Source organism: Zalophus californianus, chromosome 7 (assembly GCF_009762305.2).
Source record: "Zalophus californianus isolate mZalCal1 chromosome 7, mZalCal1.pri.v2, whole genome shotgun sequence".
Lineage (NCBI taxonomy): Eukaryota > Metazoa > Chordata > Mammalia > Carnivora > Otariidae > Zalophus > Zalophus californianus.
In genome coordinates, this window is record NC_045601.1 from 99,324,302 (window position 1) to 99,339,771 (window position 15,470).

Genomic DNA, 15,470 nt, shown 5'->3' on the forward strand with positions numbered 1-15,470 from the left:
TGTTTTCATTTGTTTTTTTGTTTATTTCTGTAATTTCTCTAATTTACCAAGGCCACTTTGAATTCTGACCCACGCTCAGTTTTATTCCGTAGTGTGGTTTTGCACACTAAGGATGGTGGTGTTTCTCATTCCAGGCTGTGGATGAGGGCCTAGAACTCCAGGCTCCCTAATTATTATTTTGCTTTTCCCCTGCCCGGGGCTGGTCATGTGTTTTCTTTCATCAGGGGGGCAGGGGTGATAAAGGTGGAGCTCTGAGGAAGTGCTTTTGCTGCTTTTGGTGTTATCTGAATTTACATCTCCACCCCCCCCACCCCCCCGCCTCCGCTGGCACTTCTAACCAAAGAAGGATTCTACTCTTTCATATGACGGTTTGCCAAAACATCTTGTTCACTGAAATGAAAGTACTTTGTATTTTTTTTAAAAATCAGCAAAATCTTTGATGTTCATGTTTCTTGCATTTATACCTTGAGTTAGATGGCATGACTTCTTCATGGAACTTTAATTTTTCCATGAGGCATGAAAAGCTTTAGTGATTAAGGTCACACAATTCGATTTCGTGGCAGAACCTTGGATTCTGACCCTCAGCCCTGGGTACTTTTCAGAATCCACCTTGTCAGTTTGCATCCACCTCATCACCCATAATGAGTTAATTATTTTATAGGGGTTGAGCCTATATTTGCCCTAGGGCTTACTAACTGGAAAGTTCTTTTGTTTTGCCTATCCACCCAAGAGTCCTACTGTCAGCCATCTTAACTGCTGTTAATTCATCCTGAACACATTCACCAAGAACCTACTATGTGTCAGGGGCTTTGGAATATACCAGCAACCATAATACTATTTGGATGTGATTGAACAATTATAAACCTTCTCACATGTGCTTGTCTCCTGTGCCCTTTGATGCATGCCGTACTGTGATGTAGGTAGGGCAGCTTGGGTTCAAGCCCACAGTCCTTGGTAGTATTTGTTCCATATTTGCATTGACGGGTTAGCTGCAGAGGTAGAAGGCTGGAGAGATTTTTCTTTGTTTTTCTTTTTTGCTTTATTAAGGTTTTCAAAAAGAGCTGCTCCCCAACCATCTCATGTAGAGACTTGTTAATCTTCCTCTTAAACGTTATTGCCAGTCTGCCTGGTTGATGCTTTTTACATTGTGTCTCATGACTGAGAAAGAAGTGGCCTAAGGGTCAAAGGGCTTCAAATAATTGCTTTTCTTCTTCATAAAATGTTAATAGTTAAAATTATATAAAAATCAAGGACTTCGGTTAATCAAGAGATCCCATCAAGAGAATGAAAAGGCTCTCCAAGAACTTGGAGAAGGTATGAGTAACCATATAACCTTCTAGGATTAGTACCCAAAATATATAAAGGGCACAAATCAATAAGAAAAAGACAAACGTTCCAGGATAAAAAAGGGCAAATGACAGAAAGAGGAATTTCACAGAAGAGGAAATATGAGTTCTGACATATAAGAAGTTGTTTGACCTAAAAAGTAATGATGCAAATGCAAATTAAGGTTGGAATGGGTTGCCCCACTGTATTTGGACTGGCCAAAATTAAGAGTCTGATAATCCCAAGTGCTGACAGTTAGGTGGAGTGATGGAAACTCATGACTGTAGTTGGTAGGCTATAGTAAAATGGCGCAAGCCCTTTGAAAATAATATGGCACTATCTTGCAAAGTTGAACTGGTACTATCTTATGAACAAGTAATTTTCTTTAAGGCATATACCCTAGAGGAAATTTAGTATGTGTTTGTAGTAGCAAAAACTGGGAAATAACCAGAAGTCCCTTGGTAAGAGAATAGGTAAACATACTGTAGTGATTTCACACAATGAAGTGTTAAACATCAGTGAAAATGTATTCTCAAGTTTTATGTGATAATATGGAACTTGATAAATCTTGACACTGTAATACTGAATGGAAAAAAGGAGGTCCAAAAATATGTCATGTATTCTATTGTATAAAATTAAAAACCAAGTAAAACTCAACAATCTCTCATTTAGGAATACAAACCCATGTGAGGACGTGTTTTAAAAAATGCAAGGGGTTATTTCTGAGGATGAGGAGGAAGATGATGGACTTGAGGAAGAGACAGATTCGAGGGCATCACAATAGTTTTAGACCTTATGTTAGCTTAGAGAGTCATATGAGTTTTTCTTATTATGATGACTCATATTTTACAAAATTTTACTTATATTCTTCTGTATGTGTTTGTACACATCATGCATGTTTAAGAAAAGTAAACCGATAACTTTATTTTCCTATTGGTCAAGGGGCAACACATGAAATGCATTTATGTAACAGTGTGAGGCCTTTAGTTCTTTCTGTGGTTACTGCCTAAACTAATTGTGAGTGTTTCCTGCAGTGTCCTTGGCTTTCCTGTGTGGCCTGAAGCATGCGGAGGAGAGCTGTGAAGCCTCTAGCTGCACGTACGTGCAGTGTGATTTGACTGTCACTGTGGGGACAGAGACACTGCCCCAATCATGGCCTTACCTCTACATTTGTGAAGAAAGTCCCCAGTGCCTCTTTGCACCAGATCATTGGACAGAGTCAACGTCCCCATGGTTCTTAGGCCTTTTCATCAGGTAATCCTGTCTTCTCCCTCCCTGACCTTCCCCACAAATGCATGGCCAATGGACAGATGGAACCATCAAGAACTGCAGACTGTGTGGACATGGCCCCCAGGGCCTACCACTCTTGTTAGAGGGACCATTCCATTGTGGATTCCAGCCAGTCTGCATATCAAAGCATCTCCTGTCTTTTCAAGTGTTCGAGAGAACAGCTGAAAAATCTGCCCAGTAAACAGCTCACTTTGTTCTTGCTTAGATTTTAATATTTATCTTCCGATCCAAAGCAACATCTGGTGAATGCCAATGGGGAAAAAGATTAGACATTATGAAAAACAGAAGGCTCTTTTCCCTTTTCCTTTTTCTTTTCTTTCCAAACAGATTCACAAGTATGAAAAAAAGTCATAGAGAAATCTAGCAGATTGCACAATGTTTATTCAAAAGAAGGGGGGGATGTGCAGGCAGAATTACTGTAGATCTAGGATTTAGGAGCCATAAGCCTATGAAGATTTTTTTGAACTTAAAAAACAAACAAATCAATATCACCACTTTCCAGGTAAAACCCCCTTTTCTAAACACACTTAAGGAAAACGTGTGATCCTGTTGGTGACTCAGGACAGCCTTAATTTCCGCCAGCAGTTCTTTTCCCATGCAGTGTGAAATTTTAGTGCTGAATGTCGCCCTCACTCTTCTTTATTTCTTATGTAGATAGAGAGGTCACACCTGGTTGTTTAATGAAGGCCTATTTTCCCATTCAAAATTAGAACTAAACAAGACCCATTACCCAGAATGAAAGAGATAACCAGCACTTTTGCTGACAGTCTGACTTTTTGATGTCCCAAGACTGCCTGTGTTTTAGGACGAATCATCACTAGAGAGAGGTTTGTGTTTAGCCAGAGGAAGAGAGGAGCCTCCTTGGCTGGTTGCTTTCTGGAAGGCGTGAAGAACCCTGTTTAGGTCATATAGGGAATGGGGTACTGGAGGTTGTTCTCAGGCAGGACTGGACTTCAGAACTCACGAATGCTGGATACCAAGAAGCACATGTCAGGTCCCAGCTCAGCTGAATATGAAGACTTCCCCAAGGCCCCCAGCAATTCTTTGAAATTCTTCTATGTTCTTCTCTACTCAGGAAGTCTCTGAGGGAACAGCCTCAGACCCTATTAAAAGTGATGCCCTTCTTATTGATATCATTTGGCAATATGCACTGATGAACTTAAAAGTCTCCATTCTCTGTGTTCTAGTAATTTCACTTCTAGGATTTTAAGAAGGCAGTTAGAAAGATGTAATATTTATGAAAAACTACATATTTTGAAGTTTTAGGTGTAATAACAAAAAATTTGGAATGAAGTGTTTAGTAATAATGGATGAATTTAAATACTAATATCCTAGGAAACTTTTAAAAATCATGATGTAGAATATTTAACTGAAGAGGGAAATGCTTACCATATGTTGGAAAGTAAAAAGGACAGGTCACAAAATAGTGTATCAATTTCATCTTTTTTTAAAAAGATAGATTTATTTATTTATTTATTTATTTATTTATTTATTTATCAGAGAGAGAGAGAGAGAGAGAGAGCACAAGCAGGGGGAACAACAGAGGGAGAGGGAGAAGCAGACTCCCTGCTGAGCAAGGAGCCTGATGCCAGACTCGATCCCAGGATCCTGGGATTGTGACCTGTGCTAAAGGCAGATACTTAACCAACTGAGCCACCCAGGCATCCCTGTATCGATTTAATATTAATGGTCTATATAGTACATATGTTTCTATACACATATAACAGGTGATCAGAAAAAAGACTAGAAGGATGTATTCTTAAATGTTGCGTGCCTACCCTAGGTGATTGGAGTATTACTTACATTTATTCATTGAGTTTTTATGAATTTTTTTCAGTGAATATATACTAATTTAATAACCAGAAAACACACTATAATTATATAAGTGGTATTAAAAGATTATATGCCAAATGGCTTACCTTGTTTCCTCTTAAGATTATGCTTGTGAACCTGGAGAACTACTTGCCATTATCTTTGCAAGGAACCCATTTCCTTTAAATGCTTTATCCTATCCCCTTGCCAGCCACTATCTCTATGGATTTGATGTTATTTGGCAAAGGTAGGCGTGTATCTGTGGCAAAAATATGCACAGGTCATCCATCCATCCATCTATCCATCCATCCATCCGTCTATCCAGAATTTATCAAGTGTCTACTATGTTATAGGTACTGTGCCAGGAGCTGATAACTCAGTGAGGAACAAGATGGCAAAATCCCCACCTTTAAGGGTAGAGGAGGAAGCCAGACAATAAACAAGATCGCATGTTGTGATAAGGGCTATAATGTGATAGAAAATCATGGGGGACTACTATATACACTGTGCTCGGGGGAGGCTTCTCTGGAGTGTCTTTTGCTGAGCTAAGGAGAAGAAGGTGTCATTATGGATGGTCAGGCAGTGGGGGCAGCAATGCAAAGGCCCTATCACATTTTATGAACTGTCAGAGGCCAGAAGGGTAGGAGTAGAGTAAGAAGGAAGGAAAGTTCTCTACTTGAGCTCCGGGAGGTATTTAAGGTCTTGGAGGCCCTAGTAAGGAGTTTAGATTCTATTCTAAGGACACACTAAGTATCTTTCCAGAGTCACACAGTCCAGCCTTGGCAGTGTCAGGACTGGAACCCACACCCCTGGCTGACAGTGTACTTGGCATGATGATGTGCCTTCAGCATCAGGAATGAGAGCCTGGGCTGAAGTGTGTGGTTCAGTGAGATTCCAGAACCACCAGAAGCAATTTCAGGCAAAGTGAGGGAGACATAAACACTGCAAATGTTTTTGATGCCTATCCTAGAGAGTGTGTGCATGATTACCTGCTTACTTTTGGATCTGATTAGACCAACTGAAAGAGCCACAGATTAGGAGTTAGGAAACTTAGGTGCTAGAAGTCTCTTTGCCACCATTTGGACCAAAAATGTTTACCACATTCCCTCAAAATAAATATTTATTTGTGTGCATGTGTGCGTGTGCGCATGCACAACTATATCATCTACATTTATGTATGTCTATATATACACTATTTATACTTAATTCATAGGATTATTGTGGAAGAAAACATGGAATAGTAGCTATTTGGAAACTGGTAAGTTTCATAAATGTTAGTCTATTTTGATATCCTGGTGTCTCTGCTAATTTTGATGATGGACTTTTAATGAAAAATAGCCTCTAATGAGATTACCAGGGAAAAATACAAAACGAAATATGATCTAAAGCTTGTTAAAAAGCCTAAGCTAACAGAAAGTGGTTTTAATTCTTTCAGAACAAGAAGAACATGATTATGGAAGATAGTGCATTACACTGGCAAATGAGAGGATTGTTGGGTGACTTAACCCATTTTTCTCTAGTCTTTGCAGATGAAGAGCCTAGAGAGGGCAGAGGAAGGCTCATCAGCAGGGTAGAAGCTCAAGACCAGAAAAGGTTGTACAGGAAGTTGGTCACTCCTTTCCTTGAGTTCAAGTCTATATCCCAGATCATTTATATACTGAGTACAAAATACTTGCTTGTAGGATTGAGGATTGTTAGTTGCTGGTAGTGAACATGAGCGGGGGCACACAACAGATAGAGGAGATGGCCAAATACTCTTTCCCTTGCCTAAAAAGGGAAAAAGGGAATTCTGGAAATTTAGACATCTAAGTTTGTGTTATCCCTGACAAAATTCTAGAATGAATTATTAATCATATGGTTTGCGAGCTTTCGAAAATAGAAGTACAGATCTCCCTTGACTTACAACGGGGTTATGACCTGATAAACCCATTGTCAGTTGAAAACATCATAAGCTGAACATGCATTTAATACACCTAACCCTACCGAACATCATTACTTAGCCTCATCTACCTTAAACATGCTCAGAACACTTACATTAGCCTACAGTTGGACAAAATCATCTAACATGAAGCCTATTTTAAAAGAGAGTGTTGAATGTCTCATGTAATTTCTTGGCTACTGTACTGAACATGAAAAACAGAATGGTTGTATGGGGACAGAATAGCTATAAGGGTATTGGCTGTTTGTTTTCGTGATCGTGTGGCTGACTGGGAACTGCAGCTGCCCAGCGTCATGAGAGAGGATTATACCATATATCCCTAGTCAGGAAAAAATCCAAATTCAAAATTGAAAGTGTGGTTTCTACTAAGCGGGTATTGCTTTTACACTATCATAAAGTCAAAAAGTCATAAGTCAGATCATTGTAACTCAAGGACTGTCTGTAGTAATCTGGGTACCAGTTCATAAGGAACATGATGATGTGGTAAACCAACTTTACTTCCTTCCTGATATATTTATAAGTGATTTCTGGTGGAAGCAGAGAGAGAGAGAGAGAGAGAGAGAGAGGGAGCCTCTCAACCTATTCTAACAACTCCAACCCCCACCCCCAGTAGTGAAAGGAAGGTTCTAGCTGCAAAGCCCAAAGTGGCCTGCTGCCAGCATCAACTAGCTTTAAAGTCAGGTGTTTTATTTGGAAAATCCATGTGAACTTTGCATTCTATTCAATCATGTTTCCATATTTATCTAAATATTACATTACATTTTAATTTACAAGTTAAATTACTTTGCTTTGCTTTTCTGAAACTTTGAGTACAAGTGACACTTTAGGAGCGAACGTTTTATTTATCCTGTGGCTCTGTCTACCCGCTGGATCATGGCTCAGCTAAATGGATTTGTAGTTATAAGACAGGCTCCAGGTTCAAAACGCATTTGAGCAATGGATCTGTATCAGTGAGATGACATGTAATTCCCACATTTACATTTCAACAGTAATAGCGCCAACATCAGTACCACCAAAGACTGTAACTTTATTGGGCACTTAACTGTGTGCCAGATTCTTTGAAAATCACTTTGTAGGCTGCATTTCACCCTATCCCCTCAACACCTATATAAAATAGGTACCCAATGATTATAGCTCCATTTTATAAATGTGGAAACCAAAGCTTAGAGAGTCATGTCTTTATAACGTCCTATAGAAGGTAAATATCTGTTCGGGGATTCAAATCTAGCTGGTCTGCTTCCTAGCCAAACCTCTGCATGTTAATGCTTTTCAGAAAATCAGTTGAACAAATAAAACATGGCCAAATCCTCAGGCATCGTGGCTCTGAGACTCTGAGTTTACCACCATCTTAATTTCAGCATGGGGCTACAAAGCAAGCACAGTGTTAGATGTCATGGGAAGGAGGACTCAGATAAAAGAAGACCACAGCCCCGGGGGCCAGCTCAAGCTATGTATGTTCAGTTCTGGGCTGCATGGTGTTAAAATATGGACAGTTTCTAGAAGGTCTAGAGAACAGTGGGTATGGAAGCCCTGACTTGGTGAATACGATGCTGGGAGTTTTTTACTGTGAAGAAGAGAAGACTAAGTAGATGTGGTGGTTCTCTTGGTATTTCTAGCAAATTGCGGGAGAAACCATTTTGACATTAATTTGAGAACGGATGCTCTAGTTCGACATGATTTATAGTTTCTCAAGCAGTGACCTTTTGTCCTTTCCGTGGCCCTTGCTGGTCTTCCCATGGGAGCTGCCTTCTTCGTGTGGACGTTCAAACAGCATCTCAAAACTCGAGAGTCCTGCTTTAGGAGACGGGACCCCTGGGTTCCAATCTCGGAGCTGCTGTACTTCTGTGTTTGGCTTTATGCAAATCTCCTGATCTCTATCTCTTTAGGTTACATTTTTTATGCCTCTATCTACTTTACTGGCCCAAATGAGATCATACGAGTGAAACTGTTGAAAAGTACGAGACATCATGCATTGTTGTTACTAATAATCTCTGAGTTAGTTGCAACAATGCCTAAAGCCAGGATTATTGTTGAATAAATATCACACCTGTTGGGGACTATAGCCTGCAATATCCACACTTTCACCTCCTCTAGACAGCGTGTTTTTAGACTTTCTGTAACGCTACACCGCTGTTTTTCATTTTAAATCCAGTCTGGCTTCTCTCCTTAAAGCAAGAGGACTTTTAAAGCGAGTGGCTGGTAGTATAACTGTGGCACATATATCGAATCTCCTTAGTCTGGGCTGTTAAGTAAGTTTAATTAATTTACTAAGTTAATGTTCCACTGCTAGCAACAGAGCCTCATTGCCATCAGCTGGGGAGAGGGAATTGAAAACCTAAATGAGCTCATTTTTTCACAGTTGGAATTGGGGACCGGTTAGCCAGTTGTGTGGGTTTTCCAATTTCTCCATCTGCCCTGGGGGGATTCAGGCAATTCACTCCCCCAACACTAAGTGTGAGTAAGAACAGAAAGAGGGAAGGGGAAAAGAAAAAAAAGAAAAGAGAAAAAAAAAACCACTTCTGCCCAACATTTGCTTCCATTTTTGGAACTGGAAGTATTGTGTGCACATTGCTTGTTAAGTTGTGCTTTGGAGAAGCTTTTGCTAATGTTCCTAATAGATTTGGAGAAGAGAAAGGCCTCAGTGAAAGATATTTACCATGTGCATTTTCATTGCAGGGTGTGCAGATAAAAGGAAAACAAATAAACAATAAAAGAATGGAAACAAAATTACAGAAATTTGCAAAATTTGACAAATGGTGGCCTGTAGTTGCCACAAGCTAATGGCTTGCAATGATTAATAAGAGTAAAAATAATTGCATTTCATTAAGATTGATGACACCCCATTTAACCTCCCCTCTCGTTTCAGCCCTAAAGTGGAAAGAGATGAAGTTCTCATCTATAATAGCTCCTGTAACATTGCCATGGAAACTGAGGCAAAGATGGAGTGTGAGACGCCTAATCAGCCAATTACCGCCAAGATTACTGAGATACGGAAGAGCCGGGGCCAGAACACTCAGGTATAATCAAATCTTTTTTACAGACTGATTCAAACAGCTCAAATTAAATTTGTAATATTGTGTACATTAAAAAAACAATTTAGTCCAAATGGCAGCGATATATAATATTAAATGCTCTCAAACTTTGAGAAGCTGGTCTAATGCACAACATCTGAATTCATAGTTAACTATGGTTAATCATATATTTTCTCAAAAACAAATGAATGCTGCCTGAGCTCTTTTAAAGCAAATTCTGAACAGATAATCTCCTCCGTGTTTTGTCCTGCTCTCCGCGTGCATGTTTGAAAGGGGCTCTCTGTGGTTTATTTCTTCATGAAATAAATGGCCCTCAATTTAACCATGCCCTTCTGGAAGGTTTCAAAATCACTCAGCCATCCTCAGGTGGTGGGACGGCGATGTCTGCTGGTCCATCCGGCTCATCTGTTCTGTGGAAGGCAGAGTGGAAGCTTTGGCTTTTGAGGGGATTATGTGAAAATCAGAACTGTAAAGCACTGCTGGGACTCTTTACCTTAATTTATCCGTTTTGACATCATCTAAACCACTCCTCCCAGTGGCTCCCCGAAGAATGTGCTCTTCAAAGTCCCCCCTGAGAGATTCCACAGCCTCCCCAGGAAATTTTCGAGAATTGAAATCAGAGGCTGAGGGCTCTTTGGAAATATATCAGATAGTCTTTTACAACTCTCTGGGCTTCCGGTGATACACAGATAAAAAATAATATTTATTGAGCACCTACTCCCTTAGGTGCCTTTTTCATTATGAAAGCAATTCTCAGTTTTCCTCTTTTTGTCTCCTTTATTTGGAACAAACATTTATGGAGTGCCTATTATGTGCCACACACTACACGAGATTCTCCAGTGAATGTTGCTTCATTCAGTCAAAACTTCCCAATACCAAACTATACTTCCTGGGTGTGTAGGCATGGTTCGTTCTTTCTTTCTTTCTTTCTTTCTTTCTTTCTTTCTTTCTTTCTTTCTTTCTTTCTTTCTTTCTTTCTTTCTTTCTTTCTCTCTCTCTCTCTCTCTCTCTCTCTCTCTCTTTCTTCTTTCTTTCTTTCTTTCTCTTTTTGAATAATTTCAGACTAGTGTCAAAAATGTATGCAATTACAAATAATATAACTTTTCTGTTCTTCCTTAACTCTTCCTTGTCTGCCTCCTGCCCGGCGCCCCCAGGGCCTCTCTGACCTCACCTCCCCAGGCTCCTCACACCCCTTCACCTTCCCTTCAGGGAGGACTGCATCAGCCTGTCACTTCTGGCTTCCTTGGGTCCCCCGAATATGCCTTTTCCTTTCAGTCCATTGCCCATTTTATCATCTCCGGGACTACAGTCCTCGGATCATAGACTCCCCCTCTCTCCTGTGCTCCTTTCTTGCAGTTGGCTCTCGGTGACGTCTCAAATGTTGATCACAGGGCCACGGGTCTGCTGAGCTGCATTGTGTATCAGTGTTGTACTGTGGAATGAGAGCTGTGGGACACTGAGCAATCTCTATGTCTTCCTGGGCCTCAGTCTCTGTCTGGGCAATGATGTGAGTTGTTGGGATGCTCATGGGAGCAATGGCAGTGAAAAGAAAGGAGAGACAGGTTGCACGGTGCTGAAGAAAGGGCTTTGGAGCTGGACTGTGGGGACTTGAACCTATCACTTGCTACCTGGCGGGCTTCAGACAAGTTACTTAACCCCTCTGTGCTTCAGTTTTCTCATCTGTAAAGTGGGGATAATAATAGTACCCACCTGATAAGATTGGTTGGATGCTGGTATCCTGACATGTGAGCCACTGAAACTGCTCCTCCCGCTGAGTAGATGCCCACAGTTAGCCATCACTAGTGGTGTTAGTCCACTAATAGTAGTGCTAGGAAAGGATACTGCATGATTTCTCGGGGGCGCTTGCGCTTTGACCACATTGTTTTGCTCTTAGATTTCATTTAAATTTTCATCATCTCAAAGAATAATTTTGATTTTTTTCCCCCAGAGGCTTAAATGCCTCAGTCTTCTTTAAATATTTGTGCAGCATGTATTTATTGAGTTGCAGCCATTGTCAGGGTTCTCTGCCATGCTCTGAAGGAGATTTAAAAAAAGTAACATGGAAAGAGACCCTTTGAGGGGCTAAGAAGGAAGAGAGGCCGTATAGGAAGTAGGTAAGGTTTGAAGAATGACACATAGAGTTAATTCATCACAGTTGGAGGAGAGGTTGTACACCCTCTAGACAAGCCCCTTCATTCAAGAGCTGAGTTAACTGAGGTCCTTAAAGGGAGGTGACCTGACAAAGGTCACACATCTAGTAATTTGGCATGATAAGCCTGTGTGACCATCAATCACATGGGGGAAGTAAGCCATTCAATCTTTAGGAACCAGAAGGGCATGTCTGTCAAAATCTACTAGGCTAAGTGCCAGTGTCTAGGAGACTCCAGTCCTGGGATGTCTGGTTACCCTATAGATGTTGGGATGTCTGGTTTCCCTGCTCAGATGTGGGGGTGACCTGTCACTTGTGTTGGCATACACAATTGCCTTATCTGGATGTGGATCTGGGGAAAACCAGTGCTGACAGGTGCTTACCCAGGACTAGAATTCAGGTCTCCAGCTCTAAGTACTAGGTGAGAACCTTGGAACAGACGTTCCATAGAATGTTAATAAATATTTTGTGATAAAAGTGTTCCAAGGTCAAATACATTTGTAAAAACTGGGCTAAACAAATATATATATATATATATATATTTTTTATAGATAAAAATATATACATATATATTTTTTTAACCAAGGGACATTTGAGAACATTCCACATGTGAGAACATAATGGGAATTTCCAAGAGAGAGCTTTTGTGTGGAGTATTATCCAAACTTGTTTGTTCATGGAACACTTTATTTTCAGAATTGAGGTTCCTATCTGTCCTGCTGTTCTCACTTTGGGAAATGTTGCTCATGCCATGCTCTTCCCCTACCATCAAGTGTGGGATCAGAAGTGAGAAAGATTATTTCCAGGTGGGTCAGCTGTCTAGGTCGGCTGAAGTAGGTGGCATTTGTATCTTGCCTTCAAGAATGGGCAGGGTTGAGGCATTCGGGGTTGCGGAGAAGAGGTGGAGGAACCACTATGGACAAGTCACTGAGGCAAGAGCCCATGGGAATAGTGAAAAGAACATGACGTGTGTGAAGGGGACTAGTGAGTTCTAGGTTTGGGAAGGTAGGCTGGGCTGGGGGGTGGCAAGTTAAGGGTTTGACCCTTGAATTCATCAGGTGATGGATCATCTTCGAGGAGGCCCCGCAGGATCACAGGTGTGCTTCAGTCACACTGATCTGGTTGCTGAGTGTGGGATGCCCTGGGGGAATCTAGGGGAGGCAGGACAGAGATACCTGAACTAGGGAAATGATGGAGAGAATGGAGAGGACGAACACACACAGTAATTCGCACTTGATAATTTGTGTTAGTCAAAGCGTTCAAAGATATGGAAAATCAAATGGCGCAGGTAGAAAATGACATGCTGACTTTCCAAAATGATCTTTGCAAATTTTTGAACTAGATAGATAGATAGATAGATAGATAGATAGATAGATAGATAGATAGACAGATAGATAGATAGATCTCTCTCCATGCTCACGACTCCCAAATTGTAATCTCCATCCCAGAGCTCTTCTGAACTTTAAATTCCCGAACCTTAAGGCCTACTGATATCTTCATTTGGATATGGAAGTGGCATCTCAAGTCTAGCAGGTTCTAAGTTGAACTCCTGATCGCTGCTGCTTGTCCCTGCTGTCACCCATCCCCCACCGTCCTGGACCGAGCTGGTGTCAGCTCTTGCTTTTCAGTTGCTCAGGCCATGGAGGTATCCTTGATCCTCTGAATTCTCTATCAAATCCATCAGGAAATTATGTTGGCTGTGCCTTTGTAGCAAGTTAGCTATCATCATCACTATCACATTTTGCTGAGGGTTACAAGGCTTACCCAATGGGTCCCCTGCTTCCACCCTTGCCTCCCTTCAGTCTATATTAATGGGGCCCTGATGATCATTTCAAAATATGTCAGATGATTTCACTCTTCTCAAAAACTTTCCAGTGGCTCCCAAATTCTCTTGCAATTAAAAGTCAAGTCCTGATATTGACCTAATGGGCCATTCTCTGCACCAACCCCCTCCTCCAATTCCTCTCTGCCTTCACCACTGACTTTTGTCACCTTTGTCTGCTCTATTCCAAGCCCACTGGCTCCTTGCAGTTTCTGGACCGTGCCAGGCTTGCTTCCACACTGAAATCTTTGCATTTACTGTTCCTTCTGCTTGAATACTCTTCCTCCTCCTTTTTTTAAGTACCACCTTTCACTTTTAACTTTTTGCTGAGGAGTTACTTCCTCATTGAGGTCGACGCTTACCATTCTATTTAAAACTGCAACCCAGGGCTGCTCACCCCATATATCATGCTTGCAATTGCCCTTACTCTGTTCTGTTTTCCCACAGTCCTTACCACCTGCCAATATACTACATATGTTACTAATTTATTATGTTTATTATTTAGTGTCTGGCTTATCTTGCTAGAATATGACCTCCAAGAAGGCAGAAACATTTGCCTGCTCTGTTCACTGGTATATCCCAAGTAGCTAGAACAGAGACTGAATCAACTGTACTAATGAACAATATAGAAATGCAAACGAGGATAGTTAAAAGAAGCCAAATCACATGTTGCTTCTCTAATCCTATCCTCTGAAGATTATATCTGAAAGGAAACACATACAAACACATACACCACAGGTATATACACATACATTTGCACACAAACATGTTATTGTGTTATTTGTATTATTCTTCAACTTTTTTAAAAAAAATCTAATGGCACTCTAGTATATAAGCTCCTTGAATAGAAGAACTTTATCACTGCTGTTTCCAAATGCTTAGAACTATGCCTAGTACACAGCAGATCTCATTAACAATTATGGAATGGATGAATAGATTTATAAATGAATGAATACATCATGGTTTTCTTTTCATTTTAGCTCAGGTACATTTTTCTTTTCTTCAGGAGACATTGATTCCAACTACTATGTATCACTGTGATACATTGAAACAAGAGAAAGTATATTAGAACGAAGAATCTGAAAGAATGGGTGCTATAAGACAACCTGTGGGTTTGAGGGATTTCTGAAGGACAAATTGGGTTGGATGCGTAAAGCAACCAGAGCTGAATAAACACAAACCAAAGTAAGTTTAGAGAGAGAACTGATAGAATACAGCTATACTCTTCTATGGAGCTCTGGGAAAATTCCAAGCTTGAGTCAGGGCAGACATTGAGTCAGGGCAATTAACGAAAGGATTGCTTGTGCGAATTGCTGGGTTGACATTTCTTTTTTTTTAAAAAAAGTTTTTTTATTAATATATAATGTATTATTTGTTTCAGGGGTACAGGTCTGTGATTCTTCAGTCTTATATAACTCACCGTAGCACATACCCTTCCCAATGTCCATCACCCAGCCTCCCCATCCATCCCTCCCCCCGCCACTCCAGCAACCCTCAGTCTGTTTACCGAGATTAAGAGTCTCTTATGGTTTGTCTCCCTCTATGGTTTCGTGGGTTGACATTTCTTCTCTCTCTCTCTCTTTCTCTCTCTCACTCCCTCTCTCCCTCCCTTTTCCCCTCTCCTCCCCTTTCCCCCTCCCTCCTCCCCCCTCCCTCTCTCCCTTTGTACAGGAAACGGTTGGATCTGTGGCTCTCAAGGTGAAGTCTTAAGAGTAGCTCATAAAAAAAGGAGGAATTATTTGTTTGGGAGCAGGAGATAGGTTTGGTCTACTGTGGATGTTAGGACAGCTCTCAAACTCAGTTAAATCCATGCAGCTCTGAAACTCTCTGGAAGGGGGGAGGGGCAGGAGCACAACATTCTCTCCATTTTTGCCTCCAAGGAATTCCTTTACGTTCACTTGACTCATCCAGATGTTCTACCCAGCAATTTCAGTTGTGATAACCCAAGAGGTTTCTCTGAACATCTGATCTGCCATGTCAGGGGAAAAACAAGTCTGAAAACAGTGCTGTTAACGTTATCTGGGAAATGATTTTAAACCTGGAATCCTACATGCAGTACTATTTGGAGTAAGAACAAAGTAAAGACATGGTGATATGGGA

The 15,470-nt window shown here is 40.9% G+C and overlaps 1 protein-coding gene across 6 annotated transcripts in view; it reads left to right on the forward strand.

The window, feature by feature from the left end:
• Positions 1–15,470, forward strand: part of PKHD1 (PKHD1 ciliary IPT domain containing fibrocystin/polyductin) — a 471,355-nt gene that overhangs the window by 85,877 nt on the left and 370,008 nt on the right. For all 6 annotated transcript variants that reach the window (XM_027602298.2, XM_027602301.2, XM_027602300.2 and 3 more), the window contains 2 exons: positions 2,361–2,580; positions 9,234–9,384. In XM_027602298.2, coding sequence (XP_027458099.2) covers positions 2,361–2,580; positions 9,234–9,384 — 371 coding nt within the window. The remainder of the gene's footprint in view (positions 1–2,360; positions 2,581–9,233; positions 9,385–15,470) is intronic.